The sequence below is a fragment of the Hemitrygon akajei genome, chromosome 1 (assembly GCF_048418815.1).
Source record: "Hemitrygon akajei chromosome 1, sHemAka1.3, whole genome shotgun sequence".
NCBI lineage: Eukaryota > Metazoa > Chordata > Chondrichthyes > Myliobatiformes > Dasyatidae > Hemitrygon > Hemitrygon akajei.
Genome location: NC_133124.1, coordinates 109,366,436 through 109,391,857, shown reverse-complemented (window position 1 = coordinate 109,391,857; position 25,422 = coordinate 109,366,436). Strand labels below are relative to the sequence as shown.

The window sequence follows — 25,422 nt, the reverse complement described above, 5'->3', positions numbered from 1 at the left end:
GTAATGGGATGCAAAGAAATGGAAGGTGAATCAATAAAGTATTTTCCACCGGTCTTTACTATGGAAGACATTAACAGTGTGCTAGAAGTTCAAGACTGTCATGGGGCAGAAGTGACCGAAGTTGACATGCTTAGGAAACTGAAAGGACTGACGTTAGATAAATCAGCTGGACCAGATTGTCTACACTCCAGGGTTCTGAAAGAGGTGGCTGAAGTCATTGTGGAAGCATTAGAAATGACCTTTCAATAATCAATAGATTCTGTTATGATTCTGGAGGACTGGAACATTGCTAATGTCAATCCACTCTTCACATGGGAGAGAAGCAGAAGAAAGGAAAATATAGCCCAGTTAGTCTGACCTCAGTGGTTGGGAAGTTGTTGGATTCAATTGTTAATGATGTGCTTTCGGGGTAATTGGAGGCACGTAATAAAATAGTCCGAAGTAAGATTGGTTTATTAAGGGAAAATCTCGCCTGGTAAAGCTGTTAGAAAGCCTTAAAGTAATAATAAGCAGATTAGACAAAAGAGAATCAATGGATGTTGTGTACTTGTTCTTTCAAAAACCTTTGACAAAGTGCTGCACATCATGCTGCTTAACTAGTTAAGCAGATACGGGACAGATACTGGCATCGACAGAGTTTTGGCTGATTGGCAGGAGGCATAGAGTGGGAATAAAGGGAATTCTTTCTGATCGGCTGCCAGTGACTAGCAGTGTTTCATAAGGGCCTGTGTTGGGACCACTTCTTTTTACGTTCTATGTCAATGATTTCAATGACGGCATAGTAGCCACGTTTCTGGATGATAGGAAGATAGATGGAGGAACAGGTAGTAATGAGGAAGCAGGAAAACTGCAGAAGGACTTAGAGAGATGAGAAGAATGGCAAAAAATTGGCAGATGGAATTCAGTGTCAGGGAAATGTACAGTCATGAACTTTGGTAGAAGCAATCAAAGCATGGACTATTTTCGAAATGGAAAGAAAATTCAAAATTCCGAGTTGCAAAAGGACTTGGGCGTCCTCGTGCAGGATTCCCTAAAGGGTAACTCGCAAGTTGAGTCCGTGGCGAGGAGGGCAAATATAGTGTTAGCTTTCATTTCAAGGGGACTAGAATATAAAAACAAGGATGTAATGTTGAGGCTTTATAAGGCACTGGTAAGGCCTCATTTGGAGTATTGAGAGCAGTTTTGGGCTCCTTATCTAAGAAAAGATGTGCTGACATTGGAGGGGTTTAGATGAGGTTCGCGAGGATGATTTTGGGAATGAATGGTTACCATCCGAGGACTGATTGATGGCTTTGTGCCCGTGTTCCCTGGAATTCAGATAAATGAGGAGAACCCATGAAAACCTATCAAAGGTTGAGTGGCCTCTACAGAGTGGATGTGGAGAGGATGCTTCCTATTGTGGGGGCGCGAATCTAAGACCAAAGGGCACAGAATGAAGAGCACCCATTTAGAATGGAGATGATGACGAATTAATTTTGCTGGAGAGGGATGAGTCTGTGGAATTCATTGGCATATGTGGCTGTGGAGTCCAAGTCATTGTTCTGAGGTTGATAAATTCTTGATTTGTCAAGGCATGAAGGGTTTCGGGGGAGAAGGCTGGAGATTGGGCTGAGAGGGAGATGGAGCAGACTCGAAGGGTTAAGTGGCCTAATTTTTGTCCTATATGTTATGATCTTATGGATTCAATACAGGTGAGGTAGAAGGTGAATGGGCAGGTGTTGTACTTTGGCTGCTTGCAGGGGTAAATGCAGGGAGGGCCAAATGGACAAGAGGACCACAAAAGGAACGATTGCTGTGGAAAGCGGAGACTGCTGGGGGGAGGGTGTAGAAGAGGTAAAGGTATGTTTAGTGGTGGATTCCTTTGGAGATAGCAGAAGTTGTGAAGAATAATGTGTTGGAAGCGAAAGCCCATCCGGCGTAGGTGAGAACAAGAGGGACATTATCACATGTTTAGGCGACGGGAAGACCTGGTAAGCACGGTGGTTCGGGAAATTGTGCAAATGTGGATGCCTGCAGCGTCGATGGTGGGGGCAGGGAAGCCACATATCTCAGCTTAAAATGCGTACTGTTTTTTTTTCCCAGAGATGTTGCCTGACCTGCTGAGTTTCCAGCATTTTGCGTGCTTTGCTTCTGTTTATCTTCAATGACCAGGGTAATATTTTTGATTTAAAGCAGAGCCTCCCAGTTCCTAGTGTTGGATTAGACTATGCAATTGTTATTTCTTTGCAGTTTAACTTTTACATGCCTGCTAGTATTTTATATAATTACCTGTGTATGCAATTGTGCAGTGTCTCCCCTAGTGGTTACAGTTCTTTGTATTATTTTGGAATCATATTGGCTCATCATCTTCTTGCCCTTCTCTTTCTTCATTATTGTTAGACTTTTGCAACGCTCCATTTTCAATTCCTTTATTCTCTTGGAACTTAAGGTAACGATCATGGAGCCACGCATTTTATATTCCATTCTTGACTTCTGAAAGAACCTTGGATCAAAATAATCAGGATCCAACACTGCTGTCTCTCCACCAATAGTGACCATTTTAAGGCTGTGCGTTTTTTTGACATTCAATGAAGGAGAAGTAAGAGAAAAGAGAAGTCACGAACAGTGATCCTAGTAAATAAGGACGTTAGAACTTCAGAAATGGGAGAAGGAGTAGTCCGTCTAACCCTGCTGCAGTAATCGATGAAACCATAACTCAGCTCCACCTATCTGTCTTTTCTAACCTCAAATCCTCGACTAATCAAAACTCTGTCTATGTATTAGCTATACTTAATGAGGTAGCATCTACTGCCTTCCTAGACAAAGAATTCCACAGCAGACTCTCTCTTCTCATAGGCTAATCCCTCCCCCCACACCATCTTCAGAATTAACCGAGTAACCCGCTTCTGTATCGCCTACAAAGCGAGTATATATTTTCTACAGTACGAGATCCAAACTACAGGCAGTACTCCAGATATATCCTCGCCAGTACCCGTACAGTTGCTGTCCTCTATCCATGCTAGTACATGACCCCCAACTCCATGCATCCATCTATAGTTAAATCTGTTAAAGAAACATAGAAACCCTACAGCATAATACAGGCCCTTCGGCCCACAAAGCTTTACCGAACATGTACTTACTTTCGAAATTACTTAGGGTTACCCATAGCCCTCTATTTTTCTAAGTTCCATGTATCTATCCAGGAGTCTCTTAAAAAGACCCTATCGTATCCACCGCCATCACCGTCGCCGGCAGCCCATTCCACGCACTCACCACTCTCTGCGTAAAAAAACTTAACCCGACATCTCCTCTGTACCTGCTTCCAAGCACCTTAAAACTGTGCCCTCTCGGGATAGCCATTTCAGCCCTGGAAAAAGCCTCTAAGACTCTGACTATCCACATGATCAATGCCCTTCATCATCTTTTACACTATCTGGTGACCTCTCATCCTCCGTCGTTCCAAGGAGAAAAGGCCGAATTCACTCAACCTATTCTCATAAGGCATGCTCCCCAATCCAGGCAAAATCCTTGTGAATCTCCTCTGCACCCTTTCTATGGTTTCCACATCCTTCCTGTAGTGAGGCGACCAGAACTGAGCACAGTACTCCAGGTGGGGTCCAACCATGGTCCTGTACAGCTACAACATTATCTCTCAGCTCCTAAACTCAATCCCACGATTGATGAAGGCCATGCACCGTATGCCTTCTTAACCACAGAGTCAACCTGCATAGCAGCTTTGAATCCCCTATGGACTCTGACCACAAGATCCTTCTAATCCTCCACACTGCCAAGAGTCTTATCATTAATACTATATTCTGCCATCATATTTGACCTACCAAAATTAACCACCTCACACTTATCTTGGTTGAACTCCATCTGCCACTTCTCAGCCCAGTTTTGCATCCCATCGATGTCTCACTGTAACGTCTGACAGCCCTCCACACTACCCACAACACCCCCAACCTTTGTGTCATCAGCAGATCTACTAACCCATCCCGCCACTTCCTCATCCAGGTCATTTATAAAAATCACGATGAGTAAGGGCACCAGAACAGATCCCTGAGGCACACCATTGGTTACCGACCTCCATGCAGAATGTAACCAGTCTACAACTACTCTTTGCCTTCTGTTGCCAAGCCAGCTCTGGATCCACAAAGCAAAGTCTCCTTGGATCCCATGCCTCCTTACTTTCTCAATAAGCTTTGCATGGGGTATCTTATCAAATGCTTTGCTGAAATCCATATACACCACATCTACTGCTCTAGCTTCATCCATGTATTTAGTCACAACTTCAAAAAATTCAATCAGGCTCGTAAGGCACGATCTGCCTTTGACAAAGCCATGCTGACTATTCCTAATCATATTTTGTTTCTCCAAATGTTCATGAATCCTGTCTCTCAGGACCTTTTCCATTAACTTACCAAACACTGAAGTAGGTCTCACTGGTCTATAATTTCTCGGCTATCTCTACTCCCTTTCTTGAATAAGGGGACAACATCTGCAACCCTCCAATCATCTGGAACCTCTCCCATTCTCATTGATGATGCAAAGATAATCGCCAGAGGCTCAGCAATCTCTCGCGTGCCTCCCACAGTAGCCTGTGGTACATCTCATCTGGTCCAGTGACTTATCCAACTTGATGCTTTCTAAGAGCTCCAGCACATCCTTTATCTTAATATCTATATGCTCAAGCTTTTCAGTCCGCTGTAAGTCAACCCTACAATCGCCAAGATCCTTTTCCTTGGTGAATACTGAAGCAAAGTATTCATTAAGTAATTCTGATGTCTCCTCCGGTTCCATACATATTTTTTCACTGTCACACTTGATTGGTCCTATTCTCTCACGTCTTATCCTCTTGCTCTTTACATACTTGTAGAATGACTTTGGGTTTTCCTTAATACTATCCGCCAAGATCTTCTCATGGCCATGTCTTTCTCTCCTAATTTCATTCTTAAGATCCTTTTTGCTAGCCTTATAATTTCAAGATCTCTATCATTACCTTTTGTAAGCCTTTCTTTTCTTTTTGACTAGATTTACAACAGCTTTTGTACACCACGGTTCCTGTACCCTACTATCCTTTCCCTGTCTCATTGGAACGTACCTATGAAGAAATCCACACAAATATCCCCTGAACATTTGCCAGATTTCTACCGTACATTTCCCTGAGAACATACGTTTCCAGTTTATGCTTCCAAGTTCCTGCCTGATACCCTCATATTTCCCCTTACTCCTATTAAGTGCTCTCCTAACTTGTCTGTTCCTATCCCTCTCCAATGCTATGGTAAAGGAGATAGAATTGTGATCACTATCTCCAAAATGCTCCCCCACTGAGAGATCTGACACCTGACCAGGTTCATTTCCCAATACCAGATCAAGTTCAGCCTCTCCTCTTGTAGGCTTATCTACATATTGTGTCAAGAAACCTTCCTGAACACGCCTAACAAAATCCACCCCATCTAAACCCCTTGGTCTAAGGAGATACCAATCAATATTTGGGAAATTAAAATCTCCCACCACAGCAACTCTGTTATTACTACTCCTTTCCAAAATCTGTCTCCCTATCTGCTCCTCGATGTCCCTGTTACTATTGGGTCGTCTAAAAAAACACCCAGTAGAGTTATTGACCCCTTCCTGTTCCTAACTTCCACCCATAGAGACTCCGTTTACAATTCTTCCATAACTTCTTCCTTTTCTGCAACCGGGACACTATCTCTGATTAGCAGTGCCACGCCCCACCTCTTTTACCTCCTCCCCCCGTCCTGTCTGAAACATCTAAAGCTTGTCACCATTCCTGCCCCTGAGCCATCCAAATCTCTGTAACGGCCACAACATCATAACTCCAAGTACTGATCTACGCTCTAAGCTCATCCTTTTTAATCATAATACTCCTTGCATTAAAATAGACACATCTCAAACCATCGGTTTGAGCGCGTCCCTTCTCTATCACCTGCCTATCCTCCCTCTCGCACTGTCTATAAGCTTTTTCTATTTGTGAGCCAACCGCCTCTTCCTCCGTCTCTTCAGTTCGGTTCCCACCCCCAGCAATTCTAGTTTAAACTCACCCCAATAGCTGTAGCAAACCTCCCCGCCAGGATATTGGTCCCCCTTGGATTCAAGTGCAACCTGCCCTTTTTTCTACAGGTCACACCTGCCCGGAAAAAGGTTCCAATGGTCCAGAAATCTGAATCCCTGTCCCATGTTCCACTTCCTCAGCCACACATTCATCCTCCACCTCATCTATTCCTATATTCACTGTCACGTGGCACAGACAGTAATCCCGAGATTACTACCTTTGAGGTACTGCTTCTCAACTTCCTTCCTAACTCCCTGTAGTCTGTTTTCAGGACCCCCTCCCTTTTTCTACCTATGTCGTTGGTACCAATATGTACCACGACCTCTGGTTGTTCTCCTTCCCACTTCAGGATATCTTGGACGCGATCAGAAACATCCATGCACCCTGACAACCTGGGAGGCAAACTACCATCCATTTTTCTTTCTTGCGTCCACAGAATCGCCTGTCTGACCCCCCTAACTATAGAGTCTCCTATCACTGCTGCCATCCTCTTCCTTTCCCTACCCTTCTGAGCCACAGGGCCAGAGGTGCGGCCACTGTTGCTTCTCCTAGGTAGGCCGTCTGTCCCAACAGTACTCAAGCAGGAGTACCTATTGTTGAGGGGGACAGCCACAGGGTACTCTCTAACATCTGACTCTTGGCCTTCCCTCTCCTGACTGTTACCCAGTTATCTGTCTTCTGAGACCCCGGTGGAACGACTTACATATAGCTCCTATCTAACACCTCCTCATCCTTTCTGACCAGAAGAAGGTCATCGAGCTGTAGCTCCAGTTCCCCAACGCTGTCATTAAGGAGCTGCAGCTCGATGCACCTGGCGCAGATGTGGCCGTTCGGGAGGCTGGGAGTCTCCAGGATTTCCCACATCTGACACCGAGAACAGAAAACCGGCCTCACACACATACTTCCTGTCTGTATTCTACACAAGTAACGTCGACGCCCCGTGAGCCAAAGCCCTCCTACTCTGTCTCCCTCTATTCTGTCGCCCGCTCCTCTGATGCCTGCTTTATACAGCTGTCTCCTTTAAACTCATTTCGCTTTTATGAGGCACCTTATCGAACACTTTACGTAAATCCAGCAATACAACATCCGCCTATTCCCCTCTATCTCCTGCGCTCGTTATATTCGCAAAAAAACTCAGGTAAGTTTGCCAGCAGGATCTGCCTTCCTGAATCCATGCTTTGTCTGCGCGATGGATCAACTTAAGGGAAATAAAGTCTTGTCTGGCTTCCAGCCGGGTACAGTTATCGATTATAACCGACGTTTCGATGACGAACTCTTCTATCTTCATCATGGAAAATGGCAGACTGGTCGTCATAACTTCGGTTAATATCGAAACTTGTACTCGACTGGGAGCCCGGGAATAGATTATTCGTCATAAACTCTGGGAAACACTGCTCCTTTTCACCTTAGGGGAAGTTTATCAGAGGGAGAGTACAAAGTGTACAACACATCCCCAGACTTTCCAGGTGTTTCACAGCAGTGGTCTCAAGTTCAACCAGACGGCAGACCTAGCATGTGGGTGGAAAGGCGGGTGTAGTGGGTCTGGTAGCGGAGAGGTTTATTTGGACAGTAAGGTGATGATGCCAGGGTCCACAGAGCGGAGGGTCAGCCACCTATGAAATAAAGGAGATTTTGGTGCAGTAATTTCAACCGGCTTTAGTCGATAGGACTAGTTAGGGGGAAAGAACGCTGTTTGTGTTAAATCTTCACGTAAAATAATTCACAGGGAACAAGGGATCCGTGGTTTTATTGAAACAACCACTGCAATAATCACCAACTAATGCATTTCGTCCTTTCACTCATCAATGCTTGCGGATTCTTGCTGTGAGCCAGTTGGAAACAGCTGCCTTGCTTTCCAACGGTCACCCAAGGAACTCAGCTGGGCCGGGCAACATCTGCGTGGGAGGGAACTGTCGCCGTTTCAGCTTGAAACCCTGCATCAAGAGGCCTGTTGACTCTTGACTGTTCATTTCCCTCCATCGATGCTTCCTGGCCAGCTGAGTTCCACTGCGTTGATTAAGATACTACCCGCTTTTTGCAGCAGCGTTTAGAACCGAAAAGGAACTCGTTCTCCGTGCACTGAGATATTTCAGCCAATCGCAGTCGCTCGAAAGCTGACACAACTGGTGAAGACAACGAGGAGCGGAAACCCGCTTCATTTCCCCGAGCGAGCCATTTTATCTTGTCCATTTCGCCAAGCGCCAGAGTTTGGCCATGGGAGTGGGGAGTGCGGCGCTGTCGGTGTTCCTGGCATGCTTCTGTGAGTACTTTCCGTTTGGTTCATTTTAAGGTTCATGTTTTCTCCGAGCCTCAAAGTAACTGTGATCTTCATTAAACAGGTGGCTGCCTTTCCCAGTCTGTGTTCCAGTCCAAGATATCCGTCACCAGAGACGTAGGCAAGACGGCTCGCTTTCGCTGCAACATTAACACGGACGACTTTAGCAACACTTCAGTACATTGGTACCGAGACGTCAGGAGCCTCGGCTTACACCGCATCCTGTATGTCCAAACCAACTCAGGAACAGTTCGGGACAAGGGTTCAACAGACAGATTCGTTGCCGAAAATTTGGAAAAGGATAAGGCAAGCGTGCTGGACATAAGGGACATCGAGAAAAGGGACGCGGGGGTTTACTACTGTGCGATCTGGGACAGCACGGCGAAGCGGCACCACAGGAGCCCAGAACAAATACCCTGTGCCCAGGCGAGAGTGACTCCAGGTCGCGGCAGATTAAAGCAGCAGATCCGCTTCGACCCGAACAGGCTTAATGACGCCTGGACACATGATCAGCGCTGCGGCTACTGGGTCCAGGCGCAGCGGGAGTAAGGGAGACCGGAGACACAGAAAGTGCAGACTCTAGTATCTGGAGCGACAAACTATCTACAAGAGGAACTCAGCAGGCTGAGCAGCATCTGTGGCCGAAATGCAGTGGGTCAAAACATTGCCTCAAGACTCATTCCCTCTCCCTCTGTTCCTCCAGCAGATTATTTGGTCCTGGGAGAAACACTGAGATGTACTTCGCTGGGAACACCTGCTCGGCGCTTGTGGTTGCCCGCACTTTCGTTTACGAAACTCTCTACACCTTGCTTTCAATTGTTCCAAGAGCATCAGAAATCCCTGGGCTGAAGATGCCCCTCACAAAGAGTGAATTAATTGACTAAAACCACGGGAGAAAACCTATCGCAGCACCTCACCTACATTTAGATTGCACAAGAAGGTTGAAGTTCCCTGATCAGCTTTGAGAACTGTTTGCATAGAATTGTGTCGGATGGCAGTTAGCAGGGCAGGCAGCCTCTGTGGAGCAAGATTCAACTGGAGGGCAGAGCAAAGAGAATATCTCTGGGGGTGAAGTCGAGGTTGCATGGTGATGAGGTTATCTCGCACATCTCGCGCCAGCACCAGTTGAAAGACGCGGTTTCTTACAACTCCGATGTGTCCTTCGCTGTTTTCGTCGTGATCTGCCTCTCTAATCTCCATCTTTAATTTTAAACTAAATGTGCTTGTCAACACATGCACATGTATCCCCCTGCCCCACCTTATGAGATGAGGGAGTAGTTTGTTACACAGCATGTGGTTGCATCTGGGACCTAAAGCTTGTGGGTGTGACGAAGGCAGGTTCTCCTGTGGCTTCAATAATAATGGGATAAATAAATGCAGGCGAAAAATGAAAAAAAAAGCATGGGGCAGGAAGTGCAATTAGCTAAATGTTCTGGTGGAGAATTGGCATTGACACTGACACTTTACGTTGAATGCCCCCTCTCTGTAATTCTTCTATAACACTACCAGAGGCATTCCCTTTGCTTGATCTACTCACAACTTTCCCATTGTTCCCATTGAAAGATCTTTAACTTGAAACATTAACAGCTTCTCATGCCATAGTTGTCACCTGACCTGATGACTCTCTCTCTCTCTCTCTCTCTCTCTCTCTCTCTCTCTCCCCCTCCCTCCCCTCCCCCCCCCCCATTAATTTTTAGACTCCTTTATCTGTACTGAGGGGTAATTTACAGTGTCCACATTACTCACTGGTATGGCTTTAGGCTGTGAGGGAAATCCACTTACCCAGAGGGAAACAACACAGTTACAGGGAGAATATGCTAAATCCACACAGACTGGAGATCAAGGTCGAAACTGAAACTGTGAAGCAGCTATACTATCTGCTACATAGCCTAAAAATGATTCTCTAATTTTGGTACATATAGTACAATTCACATTCAGCTTTCGTCTTAACTAATTGACAAAATAAAACAATGATTGAAGTTTGCTATGTTCAGTTTAGCTGATAGATGGCACTCCATAATCATTATTTCAATGTTTCTTTCTCCAGAACTGCCCTGCACCAGTCATTATTTGTATTTTTTACTTCATTCAGAAGTTAGTTGTAATAAGTATGACTTTTTTCAGCACAGACCAGAAGCATTTAATGGCTAAAGGTGAGTACTATGTGGTTTACAGGTTGCCATCTACCCACCCTCAACCGTCTGGGAGCTTTCCATGGTCCCATCAATTTTAAATTCAGCTCTTCTGCTAATTCAGTTCTGTATTAATACAGTCCAGAACTTCACAATTAACTCTGACTCAGCATCACCAACTCAGTGCATTTCCATCACTTTCATCTTTCACTGTCTTCATGTCTTTAGATTTCCTCTATGATTCCCTGACAGAAAGTCCCGTGACTCCAACATTCGCTGAGTCTACTCCCTGCTTCTACCAGTGCAGCTTTTGACTCCCCCCTTCCTTCTCCTGTCTCACATTATTTGGTGGCAGTTCCTGCAGTAAGTAATTGCTGCAGGCTGATGGTGTTTCAGCTAAATGGCTGATAGTATGCATGTTACCCACTGGGCTCTGCTCAACTGACTGTAATATGAAAAACACCAATCATTGTTTAGTATCATCTGGCTGCTGCAGTTGCAATTTAAATCAAAGATCTACGTTCAGGCCTGGGACCACTAACATCCGACCTGGTCTGGAAATATAAATAAACTGCTGTCACACTGTGAAAGAAGTGACTTCTCAAAACAAGTCAAGTGATTTTTTTAATGCAGTTTCTGAAAATCTGAAACAAAATCTGGAAATGCTGAAAATACCTTCGGAGAGAAACAGTCAATGTTCAATGCAAGATTTCACATGGACATAAGAGCCCAACGAAATATGATTCCTTTTCACTTACACAAAAAAAAACACAATCAAAGCTCTTAAACTTGTAACATTAGTACCAGAGTTCACCAGAGCCTGACTTTAGATTGTAGTAGGCATGTGTTCCTGTTGAATGCTAGTTTGGGGTAACAAATAGAATATAAGTTGAAAATTAGGCTTTTGGATGGGAGTGTATGTTTTCAGCATGGATGTTTCAAATATTGTGCAAAGGTCCAATTAACTTAATGTGGTCTGCCAGAGTCGTGGCATATATAACACATTGCCAAAAACATGCAACTAAAGGCTGTTCAGTGCAGATATAGCCTCAACTATTCAGAAAGAAAATTACACACGTTAAAGGTGATTATGGAATCATACATGCTGGGCATTAGATCCAATCTACACATGCCCAGTGCCATTGGTTGGAAGAGATTAAATTGAAAGCAACTGTCAGTGTTGTTGTTGTTGCTGTTGCTTGTGTTCAACTGAATATGGTGGGCATGCCATGTTGGCTGAGGGATGTGTGGCAACTTCTGCGGGCGGCCCCAGTACATCCTTAAATTTTGTGAATGGTTAACGCAAACAACAGGTGTCACTGTATGTTTTGCTGTACATGTGATAAAGAAATGAATCTGAATTTGAATGCTAATTGTTTTAATGGTAGAAATATTCAAGGATGGGTCACTACAGGCATGATTAGACTCAAAAATATCTAAATAAAACCTACTAAAATAGCCAAATGTTCACATGGCATTAACATTATATCATGGTTGCTGGGAAGTACTCAGTACCTGAGTATTTTTTCTTCTAATCTAGTATAGCAAAATAGGGATTGAGTTTGGAATAATACTTGGAAAATGTCAGAAAAAAACTTATGATAGTCTTTCGTGCACTTGCTGCTGGATATTATAATCTTTTGGAAAAATAAACTTTAGAATGTGATTTGTCTCAGTCTGACTCGAAGCAACAATGGTTTAGGAAGGATGCTGACTTGCCAATACAAGAGTATTATCAGAAGCAGAGGCAAGAAATGCAGAAATTGGTGATAATCGAGGGCCAAGGATTAACTTTATTCACCATATACATTTGCATGTATTAGGAATTTGCTGTTGGTCGAAGTACAACATGCAACAAAAAACAACAACATTTAATAATTACAAAAAATAAAGCTAGAGGTTAAAAGACGAATATGGAATAAACTGTGCACAAATACATAGTGTACATACCAACATTCATCTACGATGTAAGCATCATTATAAAATGTGGCTTAAAGCATCTACAGTGCAGTGCAGTGATTGGCTATGTACAATGGTTGATCTGATTAACAGCCTGGAGGAAGAAACTTTTAAGATGATGTGAAGTCTTTGTCGTTTAGCCCCAGAGCACTATCCATTAGCAAATGTGCTTGTCTGTGGAGGGTTTGAACCCTTTCTATTTTGGACAGGACATGGTGAATATAGAAGTGCCTCCTCAGATGCAAGATATTGATCCTCTCAACCCAATAAATACTGTATCCAGTAGGCTTCAGAGATGATGCTGAGATTACCAAAGTTTATATTTTAAAAGAGGTGTTGAGAAAAGAAGAAACATGTTGATTTTGCAGATGTTGTCACAAAAATGATCTGCCTGGTGTCAGCATCTGGACTTTTACACATGAGCAGAACTCAGTGCTTGAGGAACAGCTTCTTCCCCTTCACCATCAGATTTCTGAATGGATAATGAACCCGTGAACACTGTCTCAGTATTTTCCCTTTTTTTTGCAATAGTTATTTAATTTAGTTTATCTTTTTTATATGTAGTTCTTATTATGTATTTCAATGTACTGCTCCCACAAACCAACACATTTCATGACATATGCCTGTGATAGTAAACCTGATTCTGATTCTCAGATGGATCAATGTGAAATAATTTCCATGGAGATACAGGTCGGGGTTTAATTAATGCAGATGTTGCAGTTCCAATACAAATAGGAGGTGTTGTTCAGCAAAGATCTCCGAACATCAGGGTGTGGAGAATACACAGAAGGACATATTGTGTTTGTACACTGTCATTCTGCAAAGGAAAGGGATATAGGGAGTAAGGGGGCAAAGTTCTGGCAAATGGAATATGGGGAGTTTAAGATCGTGAGGTTCATTAAGAGGAATCAAAAGATAGATCACTGCCTAAATAGAAAGATACTGCAAATGAGATGTTTATGTGTATGTTTTGCAAAATGTTATGAAACAGTGGCATTGCAGAATGTTACTAGACAGCTGAGAAATCAAATTATGTATTAGAAGGGAGGTCTTGTTGCAGTTGTCCAGGGCCACACCTGGAATGCTGTGCATGGTTTTTGCCTCCTTACCAGCAAATGGATATATAGCATTGAAGGACATCCAGAGGGGTTTCACCAGGGCTAATTCCTGGGATGAGAGTTTTATCTTTTTGCAAGCCAGGCATTTTAGGTCTGTTTTCCTTAGAGTTTGGAAAAAATGAGGAGTGACTTTATTGAGGCTAACAAGATAGGACAGATATTGAGAGAGTTTCACTACTGGGGGCAGCCTGCAGTTGTTACCACACAGCTGTTGCCAACGTAGCATGCCCACAATGCTCAGCAGAACACAGTAAAACAGAACACAACAAGCAACAAATCAACAACAGCAACCAAGCTCCATTCCTCCCTCCCATCATGTCCATATACAGTCTTCTAATCCCAAGACACTCCATATGCTTCAGACTCCAGACTCCAGAAGACTCAGAATCAGTCTCGGATACATAGACATTGGCCCTTCAACAACCCAAGTGGACTTGTAGAGATTTACAGGCCCAGGCTCCGACTAATGGGCCTTGACAAGGCATCTGATTCGACCCTTGAGCTTTGATTCTCAGCATTAATATTAGATATAATTAAGTTATAGATAGATTCATATTTCAAAGATCAAGAAATTGTGAGTTATTGGGAACTGGCGCAGAAGGGAAGTTGAGACTAGCAGTAGGGTCAAGCCAATTATTCATTCAACACAGGGGAAGAAGGATAGCTCGAAGATGATAGGTGAAGGCATATTGAAGTTTTCCATGTAAAGAGCCTTTACTTCAGAATGTCTTCATGTCAACTGTCTCCCCTTTTCTTATTCTCTTCTACATACCTGCCTAGCACCTTCCCCTGCTGCCCCCCTTTTGCCCTCTCTCCTTCCTTTCTCTTCAGCCCTTTACCTTTCCCACCCACCTGCCTTCACTTATCACCTTCTAGCAATCCTCCTTCCACCACCCCCACCTTTAAATTCTGGTAGTTCCCTCCTTGCTTTCCAGTCCTGAAGAAGGCTGTCAGCCTGAAATGAGCTCAGGTCATGGATCAACACATCGAATTATGATATTGTAGCCATTAGTGAGACTTGTTTGCAGGAGGTGCAGGACTGGCAGCCCAATATTCTGGATTCCATTGCTGACAGAGTGGAAGGGATTAAAGGGGGAGGGGTGGTCTTACTAGTCCTAGAAAAGTCACAGCAGTGCTCAGTCTGGCGAGAGTGAAGAACTTGTAAAGGGAAGTTTTATGGGTGGAACTGAGGAAGAAGAAAGGTATGAACACGTTAATGCGACCATATTAGTAACCACCCACCAGTCCTCGAGATTTAGATGAACAAATCTCAGGCTGTTGCAAGAAACATAAGGTTGTTAGAGTAGGTGATTTTAACTTTCCATATATTGACTGGGGCTCTCATACTGTAAAAGGACGAGATGGGACAGAGTTTGTCAAATGAGGCCAGGAAAGTTGGGTGAATCAGTACGTAAAAGACCCAATGAGCGATCAAGTCAAGTCAAGTCAACTTTTATTGTCATTTCGACCATAACTGCTGGTACAGTGCATTGTAAAAATGAGACAACGTTTTTCAGGACCATGGTGTTACATGACACAGTACAAAAAACTAGACTGAACTACGTAAAAAAAAATAAAAAAGGATCATGTGATGCTTGATCTTCTTTTAGGAATGAGACAGGGTGGGTGATCGAAGTTTATGTCGGGGAACACTTTGCATCAAGTGATCATAATGCTATTAGTTTCAAAGTAAATATTTGAAAAGATGGGTCTGGTCCGTGGGTCGAGATTCTAAATTGGTGAAAGGCTAATTTTGATGATATCAGAAAGGATCTGGCAAGTGTGAATTTGGACAGGCTGTTTTCTGGTAAAGGAGTTCCAGAAGTTTCTATGGAAGCTTACATAATTCTGTGGCATTCAGAACTGAAATTCTTAAATACAAAGCTCCCATGTGCCTTTCATAAGAGAAGGGTAAGATAACAGTTATAGGGAACTTGATTTTCAAGCGATATGGTGGCCCTGGTAAAGGAAAAAAAGGAGCTGTGTTGCAGGTAGGAGCAGATGAGGGACTTATGGAGTGCAAGACAGGAGAGTTCTTAAGAAATAAACAGAAAAGCTAAAAGAAGGCATGAGGTTGTCTTAGCAGACAGGTTGAAGGTGAGTCTTAAGGGATTACAGATAAGTTAAAAGCAAAAGGATTGCAAGGGACAAAATTGGTCCTCTGGAAAATCAGAACGGTAATCTATGCATGGAGCTAAAAGAGATGGGAGAGAACTTAAATTGATCTTTTTTGCATTTTTCATCTGTATTTACTCGGGAGCTAGACACAAAGTCGATAGAAGTGAGGAAAAGTAGCGGCAAGGTCATGGACCCTATACAGATTACAGAGGAGGAGGTGTTTGCTGTCTTGAGGCAAATTAGGGTCAATAAGTCCCCGGGGTCTGACAGGGTGTTCCTTTGAACCCTGTGAGAGGCAAGTGCAGAAATTTCAGGGGCCCTAGCAGAGATGTTTAGATCATCTTAGTGACTGGCGACTTATCAGAAGATTAGAGGATAGCTAATGTTGTTTCTGCTGTTCAAGAAAGGCTCTAAGAATAAACCAGGAAATTGTAGACTGGCAAGCCTGACATTAGAGGTGGGAAATTTAATGGAAAGCATTCGAAGGACCTGGATAAATGAGCATTTGGATATATAGGCACTGATTTGGCATAGTCAACGTGGCTTTCTGCATGGTAGGTCATGCCTAACAAATCTTGTAGAGGTTTTCAAGGAGGTTACCAGGAAAGTTGATGAAAGTTGATAGAAACATAGAAAACCTACAGCACAATACAAGCCCTTCAGCCCACAAAGTTGTGCCAAACACATCCATTTCTTAGAAATTACTAGGCTTACCTATAGCTTTCTATTTTACTAAGCTTCATGTATCTATCTAAAAGCCTCTTAAAAGACCCTATCGTGTCCGCCTCCTCCACTGCTGGCGGCAGCCCATTCCACGCATTCACCACTCTCTGAGTAAAAACCTTACCCCTGACATCTCCTCTGTACCTACTCACAAGCACCTTAAACCTGTGTCCCCTTGTAACAACCATTTCAGCCCTAGGAAAAAGCCTCTATCTACACGATCAATACCTTTCATCATCTTGTACACCTCTATCAGGTCACCGCTCATCCTCCCTCACTCCAAGGAGAATAGGCCGAGTTCACTCAACCTATTCTCATAAGGAATGCTCCCAATCGAGGCAACATCCCTGTAATTCTCCAATTTCCTGCCTGATAGCCTCATAATTCCCCTTACTCCAATTAACCGCTTTTCTAAGTTGAGCAACACACACAAAATGCTGGTGGAACGCAGCAGGCCAGGCAGCATCTATAGGAAGAAGTACAGTCGATGTTTTGGGCCGAGACCCTTCATCAGGACTAACTGAAAGAACAGATAGTAAGAGATATGAAAGTGGGAAGGAGAGGGAGAAATCCAAAATGATAGGAGAAGACAGGAGGGGGAGGGATAAAGCTAAGAGCTGGAAAGTAGGGATACACAGCTGGAAAAGGGAAAGGATCATGTGACGGGAGGCCTATGGAGAAAGAAAGGGGGAGGGGAGCACCAGAGGGAGATGGAGAACAGGAAAAGAGTGATTGTGAAAGGGGCAGAGAGAGGAAAAAAGGGAGGATAATAAACAAACAAATAAGGGACAGGGTAAGAAGGGTAGGAGGGACATTAATGGAAGTTAGAGAAATCAATGTTCATTCCATCAGGTTGGAGGCTACCCAGCCAGTATACAAGGTGTTTTCCCTCCAACCTGAGTGTGGCTTCATCGTGACAGTAGAGGAAACCATGGATTGACATATCAGAATGGGAATGGGACGTGGAATTAAAATGTGTGGCCACTGGGGGATCCTGCTTTCTCTGGCGGACAGAGGGTAGGTGTTCAGCGAAACGGTCTCCCAGTCTGCGTCGGGTCTCACCAATATATAAAAGGCCGCACCAGGAGCACCGGACGCAGTATACCACACCAGCCATCTCACAGGTGAAGTGTCGCCTCACCTGGAAGGACTGTCTGGGCCCTGAATGGTGGTGAGGGAGGAAGTGAAAGGGCAGGTGTAGCACTGGAGAGGGTTCAAAGGAGATTCACGAAAATGATTCTAGGATTGAATGGCTTGTCATATGAAGAGTTTGGTGGATCTGGGCCTGTATTCACTGGAATTCAGAAGAATGAGGGGTGACCTCATTGAAGCCTACCTCACTGAGACCTATGTTTCCTATGGTGGGAGAGTTTTAAGACCAGAAGATACAGCTTCAGAATAGAGAGGTGACCTTTCAGAATGGAAATGAAGAGGAATTTCTTTAGCCAGAGAGTGGTGAATCTGTGGAATTCTTTGCCACAGGCAGCTGTGGATGCCAAGTCTTTATGTATATTTAAGGAACACATGCAAAATGCTGGTGGAACACAGCAGGCCAGGCAGCATCTATAGGAAGAAGCACTGTCGACGTTTCGGGCAGAGACCCTTCGTCAGGACTGACTGAAATGAAAGATAGTAAGAAATTTGAAAGTAGGAGGGGGAGGGGGAAATGCAAAATGATAGGAGAAGACCACAGGGGGTGGGGTGGGGTGAAGCTAAGAGCTGGAAAGGTGATTGCCAAAAGGGAAGTGATGGGGTGGATGAATGGACAAGGGAGTCACATAGGGAGTGATCCCTGTGGAAAGCAGAAGGGGGGAGGAAAAGATATGCTTGGTAGTGGGATTCCGTTGGAGGTGACGGAAGTTACAGAGAATGATATGTTGGACCCGGAGGCTGGTAGGGTGGTAGGTGATGACAAGGGGAACCCTATCCCGAGTGGGGTGGCGGGCAGATGGGGTGAGGGCAGATGGTGGAAGAAGGAAAGCCCCTTTGTTTAAAAAAGGAAGACATCTCCTTCGCCCTGGAATGAAAACCCTTATCCTGAGAGCAGACCCTTCCCACCAATCTCCCTCCTGGCACTTACCCTTGTAAGAGGAACAAGTGCTACACCTGCCCTTACACTTCTTCCCTCACCACCATTCAGGGCCCCAGACAGTCCTTCCAGGTGAGGCAACACTTCACCTGTGAGTCGGCTAGTGTGGTATACTGCATCTGGTTCTCCCGGTGTGGCCTTTTATATATTGGTGAGACCCGACGTAGACTGGGAGACCGTTTCGCTGAAAACCTATGCTCAGTCCGCCAGAGAAAGCAGGATCTCCCAGTGGCCACACATTTTAATTCCACATCTCTTTCCCATTCTGATATGTCAATCCATGGCCTCCACTATGTCAAGATGAAGCTGCACTCAGGTTGGAGGAACAACACTTTATATACCATCTGGGTAGTCTCCAACTTGATGGTGTGAACATTGACTTCTCTGACTTCCATTGGTGCCCCTCCTCCCCTTCTTACCCCATCCCTGATTTATTCAGTTCCCCCCCTCCCCTTTTTCCCTCTCTCTGCCCATCACTCTGCCTGTTCTCCGTCTCCCTCTGGTGCTCCCCTCCTCCTTTTCTTTCTCCCTAGGCCTCCCGTCCCATGATCCTTTCCCTTCTCCAGCTCTGTATCCCTTTTGCCAATCACCTTTCCAGCTCTTAGCTTCACGCTACCCCCTGCGGTCTTCTCCTATCATTTCGGATTTCCCCCTTCCCCCTACTTTCAAATCTCTTACTATCTATCCTTTCAGTTAGTCCTGATGAAGGGCCTCGGCCTGAAACATCGACAGTCCTTCTTCCTATAGATGCTGCCTGGCCTGCTGTGTGTTGCTTGAATTTCCAGCATCTGCAGATTTCCTCATGTTTGCTTTTCTAACTTGTCTGTTCCTATCTCTCTCCAAAGCTATTGTAAAGGAGATAGAATTGTGATCACTATCTCCAAAATGCTCTCCCACTGAGAGATCTGACACCTGACCAGGTTAATTTCCCAATACCAAATCAAGTACAGCCTCTCCTCTTGTAGGCTTACCTACGTACTGTGTCAAGAAATCTTCCTGAACACACATAACAAACTCCACCCCATCTAAACCCCTCGCTGTACTCCCAGTCGATATTTGGGAAATTAAAATCTCTCACCACGACAACTCTGTTATTATTACACCTTTCCAGTATCTGTTTCCCTATCTGCTCCTTGATATCCCTGTTACTATTAGGTGGCCTATAAAACACCCAGTAAAGTTATTGACCCCTTCCCATTCCTAAACTTCACCCACAGAGACTCTGTAGACAATTCTTCCATGGCATCAACCTTTTCTGCAGCTGTGACACTATCTGTGATCAACAGTGCCACACCTCCCCCTCTTTGGCCTCCCTCCCTGTCCTTTCCGAAACATCTGAAACCCAGCACTTGAAGTAACCAGTCCTGTCCCTGAGCCATCCAAGTCTCTGTAATGGCCACCACATCATATCTTCAAGTACTGATCCATGCTCTAAACTCATCCGCTTTGTTCACAACACTCCTTGCATTAAAATAGACACATCTCAAGCCTTTGGTCTGAGGGCGTCCCTTCTCTATCACCTGCCTATCCTCCCTCTCACACTGTCTACAAGCTTTCTCTATTTGTGAGCTAACCTCCTCTTCCACAGTCTCTTCAGTTCAGTTACCAACCCCCCCCCCCCAACAATTCTAGTTTAAACTCTCTCCAATAGCCTTAGCAGACCTCCCACCAGGATATTGGTCCCTCTGGGATTCAAGTGCAACCCGTCCTTTTTGTACAGGTCACACCTGCCCCAGAAGAGGTCCCAATGATCCAGAAATCTGAATCCCTGCCCCCTGCTCCAATCCCTCAAGCAGTAAATTGGATTACAAATTAGGTTTGTGGGAGAGGCCTGAATGCCGTAGTAGATGGTTGCCTCTCTGACTGGAGATCTATGACTAGTGGTGTGCCACAGGGATCGATGCTGAGTCTGCTGATTGGCATCTATAGCAATGATCTGGATGATAATGTGGTTAACAGAGTCAGCAAATTTGCGGATGACACCAAGACTGGAAGCATTGTCAATAGTAAGGAAAACTATTTAAACTTGTACCGGGATCTAGAACAGCTGGAAAATGGACAGGAAAATGGAAGGTGGAAGTTAGTACAGTCAAGGGAGTGGTATCGATAAAGGCAGGTTTTTCAGAGTGAGTGGCTGGGCACCAAGGAGTGTGGCCCATATGGGGATACAGGTTCATAATTCATTGAAAGTGGTGTCACAGCTAGATATGGCTATAATGAATTTTTTCGGTACTTTATTACTTTATTGTCGCCAAACAATTGATACTAGAGCATACAATCATCACAGCGATATTTGATTTTGGCCTTCATAAATCAAAATATTGAGTACAAGAGATGGGATGTTATGTTGAAGTTGTATAAGCTGATGATGAGGCTTAATTTGAAGTATTGTGTGCAGATTTGGTCACCTACGCTGCGGGAAAGATGTAATAAGGTTGAAGGAATGCAGAGAAAAATCACCAGGATGTTGCCAGAACTACAGAAACTGAGTTATAAGGAAAATTTGAAAAGGTTAGGACTTTAATTCTTGGAATGGTGAGTATGGAGGAGAGATTTTATAGAGCTATACAAGATTATGAATAGTATATTTAGGCCTTTTTCACTGGGGTTGGGTGGGACTAAAACGAGAGATGATGGATTAAGGGCAAAAGGTGAAAAGGTTAAGAGGAACATGAGAGGAAACTCCTTCATTCAGAATTTCATGAGGTTGTGGAACGAACTGCCAGCGCAAGTGGTGCATCTCAGCTCGATTTCAAAGTTTAAGAGATTGGTACATGGTTTTCAGCGGTATGAAGGGCGATGGTACAGGTGCAGGTCAATAGAAATAGATACTTTCAATTGTTCGGCACAGATGTGACTGGTCGACGAGCATGTTTCATTGCTGTAGTTTTCTATGTCTTTATCACTGATCAAAGTCATTTCCTTTCGATCAGGCCTTAGGATTGTCCATTCACTGGAGCTGCACAGGGTGCAAAAAGGGTGGAGATTAATCTAACAAATGACAGCGGATGCTAGGTTTCAATCTGCCTTTGATCGTCTTGATAGAACAATAGAGGGAATGATAGGTAACAGCCTGGAGTGGCTGAAGGTGTTGCCAGAATCCTCTCTTATAGAACCAGAACCTGGATCAGAAATGAACATCATTCTGCGGACTTTAGTCATCAGTTGGTGGCGAGACCACTGCCGCCATAAGCCGGGTGCAGTTCTCAACAAAAGCAGGAAATTTGATATGAATTCATAGCCTCAAACGTCGTGACCACATAAACAATATATTTACACAATTACATTTATATGATGCCCTTAATGTAGTAAGATTCCAATAGGAGTTCCAGGGGAATGCAATTTAAAATTTGTCAAGAAGTCAGTAAAATGAGATTCTGCATCCAGTACTTCTTCAATTTCGTGCTTCAGTGTAGAATAAATCATTAAGGACTAGAAGGTATTTGATGGGGAAGGGTTAAATAGCCAGCAGTTGTATTCACTTCTCCAGATTTCATTGACACACCAAGAGACAAGGAAATGGCATTGGAAGAAAAGCGGCAGGACGAGGCCACCAGGCCCACAGCCCTACCCCAGTGTTCAATATGATCATAGCTAGTGCCTCAGCATCTCCGCTATACCTGGGCCCCATAGCCCTCAGGTCTCCAATTCCTACTTTTGTTATACTGCACAGATACAGGCCCTTTAGCCGCACTCGTCAAAAGTTTCAATGGCCAGTGGAAGAGAAGAAAATTTATTGCTTCAGTTCGAAATCTCAGGCATGTATCTACCAATCTTCAAAGGCCAAGAATCCACAAATCCAACGAATCGCTTCCCTCTGTCAGAAGTTGTACCCGCCTCCTTTTTACTGAAATCTGGACTGTAAGAGATCGTGATATAATGAGCTGGATGGAAATGTTGTCCGGGCGCGGGTCCACATTCCATCAGGGAGACGTTTGGCAGCTCTGTGGACATTGCGGGAGGTCATTGATAGCAATAGCAGTGACATAGGAAATCAGCTGTGAGGGTGGAGTAGGGTGAGGGGAAACTCAAGTGTTTCCACCGGGAACACGTTGGAGGGCACTGCTCCAAACCGAATGTGTTCCGCACACTGTATTGTTGAGTAACATGGCGAAAGCGCTGACGTCAGTATTTCATTCGGAGTTTGAGGAGATTTGGGGTGTCAGGCGAGAATCTTGCAATAATTTTACAGATATACCACGGAGAATATTCAGCTTATATAGATCCTGTAATGCAAGCGGTGGTAGAGGGTTGTAGACTCAACCAGATCCCTTACGGGCAAAACCATCCCCGCCATCGGAGACATTTTAAGAGGCAGTGCTTCATGAAGGCAGCATTTATTATTAAAGACCCTCACCATCCAGGATAACATTCGTGTCTAAGTACCAACACTCACCATTTTAACCAGTTTCTTCCCCTCGGCAATCAGATTTCTGAGCATCCCATGAAGGTACGAACACTACTTCAATAGTTTTCATTTCATTTCTTAGTTTTGTAACCGATACTAATGTTTCTGTCTTGCACTGTACTACTGTCGCAAAGCAACGCATTTCGCGACTCACGTCGGTGGTCATGAACCTGATTCTCATTCTGATTCACCGACAGGGCGCAGAGGTGAACAAACAAACGTTCTCATAAACGCGGCAAAAGGGATTTCGGCAAGAGACAGGAGGGTCTAGCTGATAGTGAGGATTGAGGTAGTGGAACGAGATTGGGAAACCCCAGAGGATAAAGTTCGGTAGATATATTTCTGAAATTGCGACCTGAGACTTTAAATCTGCATCACTCCACTAATATTGCCTAAATTGCTGTGTTTCTATAAATTCCTGGCCCTGTGTGGGATAAAGATCAGTTTTAATCGGAATAATTGAGCAAATAGCATCAAGGCGTCGAGTGGCATTGGAGCAATCCTCTTCAAATTATGAAAGGAAGAAATTAACTGGGGCGTGCCCCGCCCCTGATACCCGCCGCCTAAGAAAGGCGGCGCTACCAGTCTAATGCAAAGAAGTGATTTGGATATGGTTCGGGTTAGGAACTGAGGCGGGTTCAGCCCCGACAACAAAAGCTGATAAATTGCGCTACCTCTCAGATTCCAAGCACTGACCCGGCGCAACAAGCATGTGGCAGGGTCCCTGGTTCGTGGTGCTGCTTTTCAGCTGTGCGTAACCAACATCTCTTCAAGTTTCATTGCTCCTTTCCGCCGCGCAGATTCTTTTACCGTTCTTTTATCTTTTTGCAGGTAGAAGTGTGGCTCAGACCCTGATCCAGACCAAAGCATCGATGACGGTACCTGTCGGAAAAACCGCGCGAATACTGTGTCAAGTTCATGGAGGCTCCGTCAGCAGTAGTTATCCCCTTCACTGGTACCAACAGAAACCGGGCAAGCCGCTCCAATGGATACTCTATTATGGAGGTGATGTATCGCGGGATTCGGAATTAGGGAAATCCTTCAACGCGGGAAAGTCAGATTCCGAGTTCTATCTCACAATCGAAGTTAGCACTGAGAGCGCTGCCACCTATTACTGCGCCTACTGGGTTTACACAGTATGTAATAGAAAGCAAACTCCGCACAAAAAGCTCGACGAGCCGCCAGTCAAACGGAACCGTCAATCCGGAGGCTGCAGCGACCCCCAGCTAGAATTGCACTTATCCATATATGTCGCGCAGGAGTTGGGGCCTGCTCAAGAGGTCTGCACATCTGCATGTCCGCAACTCCGTTAGAAAGACGGGCAGTTTTCCGCTTCAGGGAAGAAGCCGCAACCATGGCGTTGCCTATTCCTCGGTCGCCTCCTGTGGAATCTTAGGTAAGAGATTCTGTGTGGCCTGGCCAGTGGTGCGGTAGGGGGATTAGCATTGCCCGTCTTCGGGAGGTACTGATCTTTCGGCGCGGCAAGCTGAGCGTTAACTATGGACTTCCTAGTCCTCGAACCCGCTACTCACAAACGGGAAATACTTGCGACAGACAGTCTGACTGACATGTGCATCTCGGTGCGGATTGCACGCAATTTCCAATTCAGTTTCAGATTTATTTATCACATGTTAAAGGGTCATCACAACATCATAGGCCGAAGGGCCTGTACTGCGCCTTGTTTTTCTTTGTTCTACAGCATGGAAGGTCCTCACCGAGAGTACTTTTTGTGCTCTTGATACTCTCGGCAATTCTTCCAGAGTTTTACAATATGGAGAGGCGGTGCTTTATCAGCCAATGGAAGATGGTAGGTAGCAATCAAAAGGATGTTTCTCGACAGTTTGACCTTAGACAAAGAACCTTTGTGGGATCTGGAGCCAACGCAGGGGACACAAACATTTACCACACTCTGATGCTAACTGTCTCTGTGAGGTATGAGGTACCCACGCATTGCGATAGAGGAACCTGGCGCTTGACTGTAAGTAACATAAGTTGACTAGACACTTCCCCATATGGCACCGGAACGATATGATTCACATACCGCAGGAAATGTGGACCAAGTTGACCTGGGATGCATGCTGGAGTGCACTCATCACGAACATTGCAGGAACCTGCCGCACTGTCATGGGCACCGTACAGGTTGCATAAGAACGCGGTTTTGAATTTCTTCACCTGGCATTAATGAACGATCGAGCTAACTGGATACAGCAAATGCTTTGAGACAAGACAACATCCTGACTGCAGTAATGAACACCTGTGGTGAAGAACCACCTTTGTCTTTAGCCAAGCTGCCTTCATACAGTTATAACATTGACGCATTAGGTGGAAAATTATGTGCCACGAGAAACTAGCGATTAGCATGATGCTATTCCAACTCAGGGATTCGGAGTTTGGAGTTCAGGTCTGGTGTTGCCCGTAAGGAGTTTCTGTAGGTCCTCTCTGTGGAATGTATGGGCTTTCCCCGGGTGCCCCGGTTTCCTCTCACTGTCGAAAGACGATCCGAGTAGGTTAACTGATGATTGCCAATTATCGTGGCTATGTTATGTTA

At 44.7% G+C, this 25,422-nt stretch overlaps 1 protein-coding gene across 1 annotated transcript in view; it reads left to right on the top strand.

Annotated features, from left to right (window-relative positions):
• Positions 1-23,505: 23,505 nt before the first annotated feature.
• The window catches only part of LOC140729757 (immunoglobulin kappa light chain-like), a 317,296-nt gene continuing 315,379 nt past the window's right edge, over positions 23,506-25,422 (top strand). The window contains exons 1-2 of the mRNA XM_073049951.1: positions 23,506-23,624; positions 23,706-23,879. Coding sequence (XP_072906052.1) covers positions 23,585-23,624; positions 23,706-23,879 — 214 coding nt within the window. The 5' untranslated portion in view covers positions 23,506-23,584. The remainder of the gene's footprint in view (positions 23,625-23,705; positions 23,880-25,422) is intronic.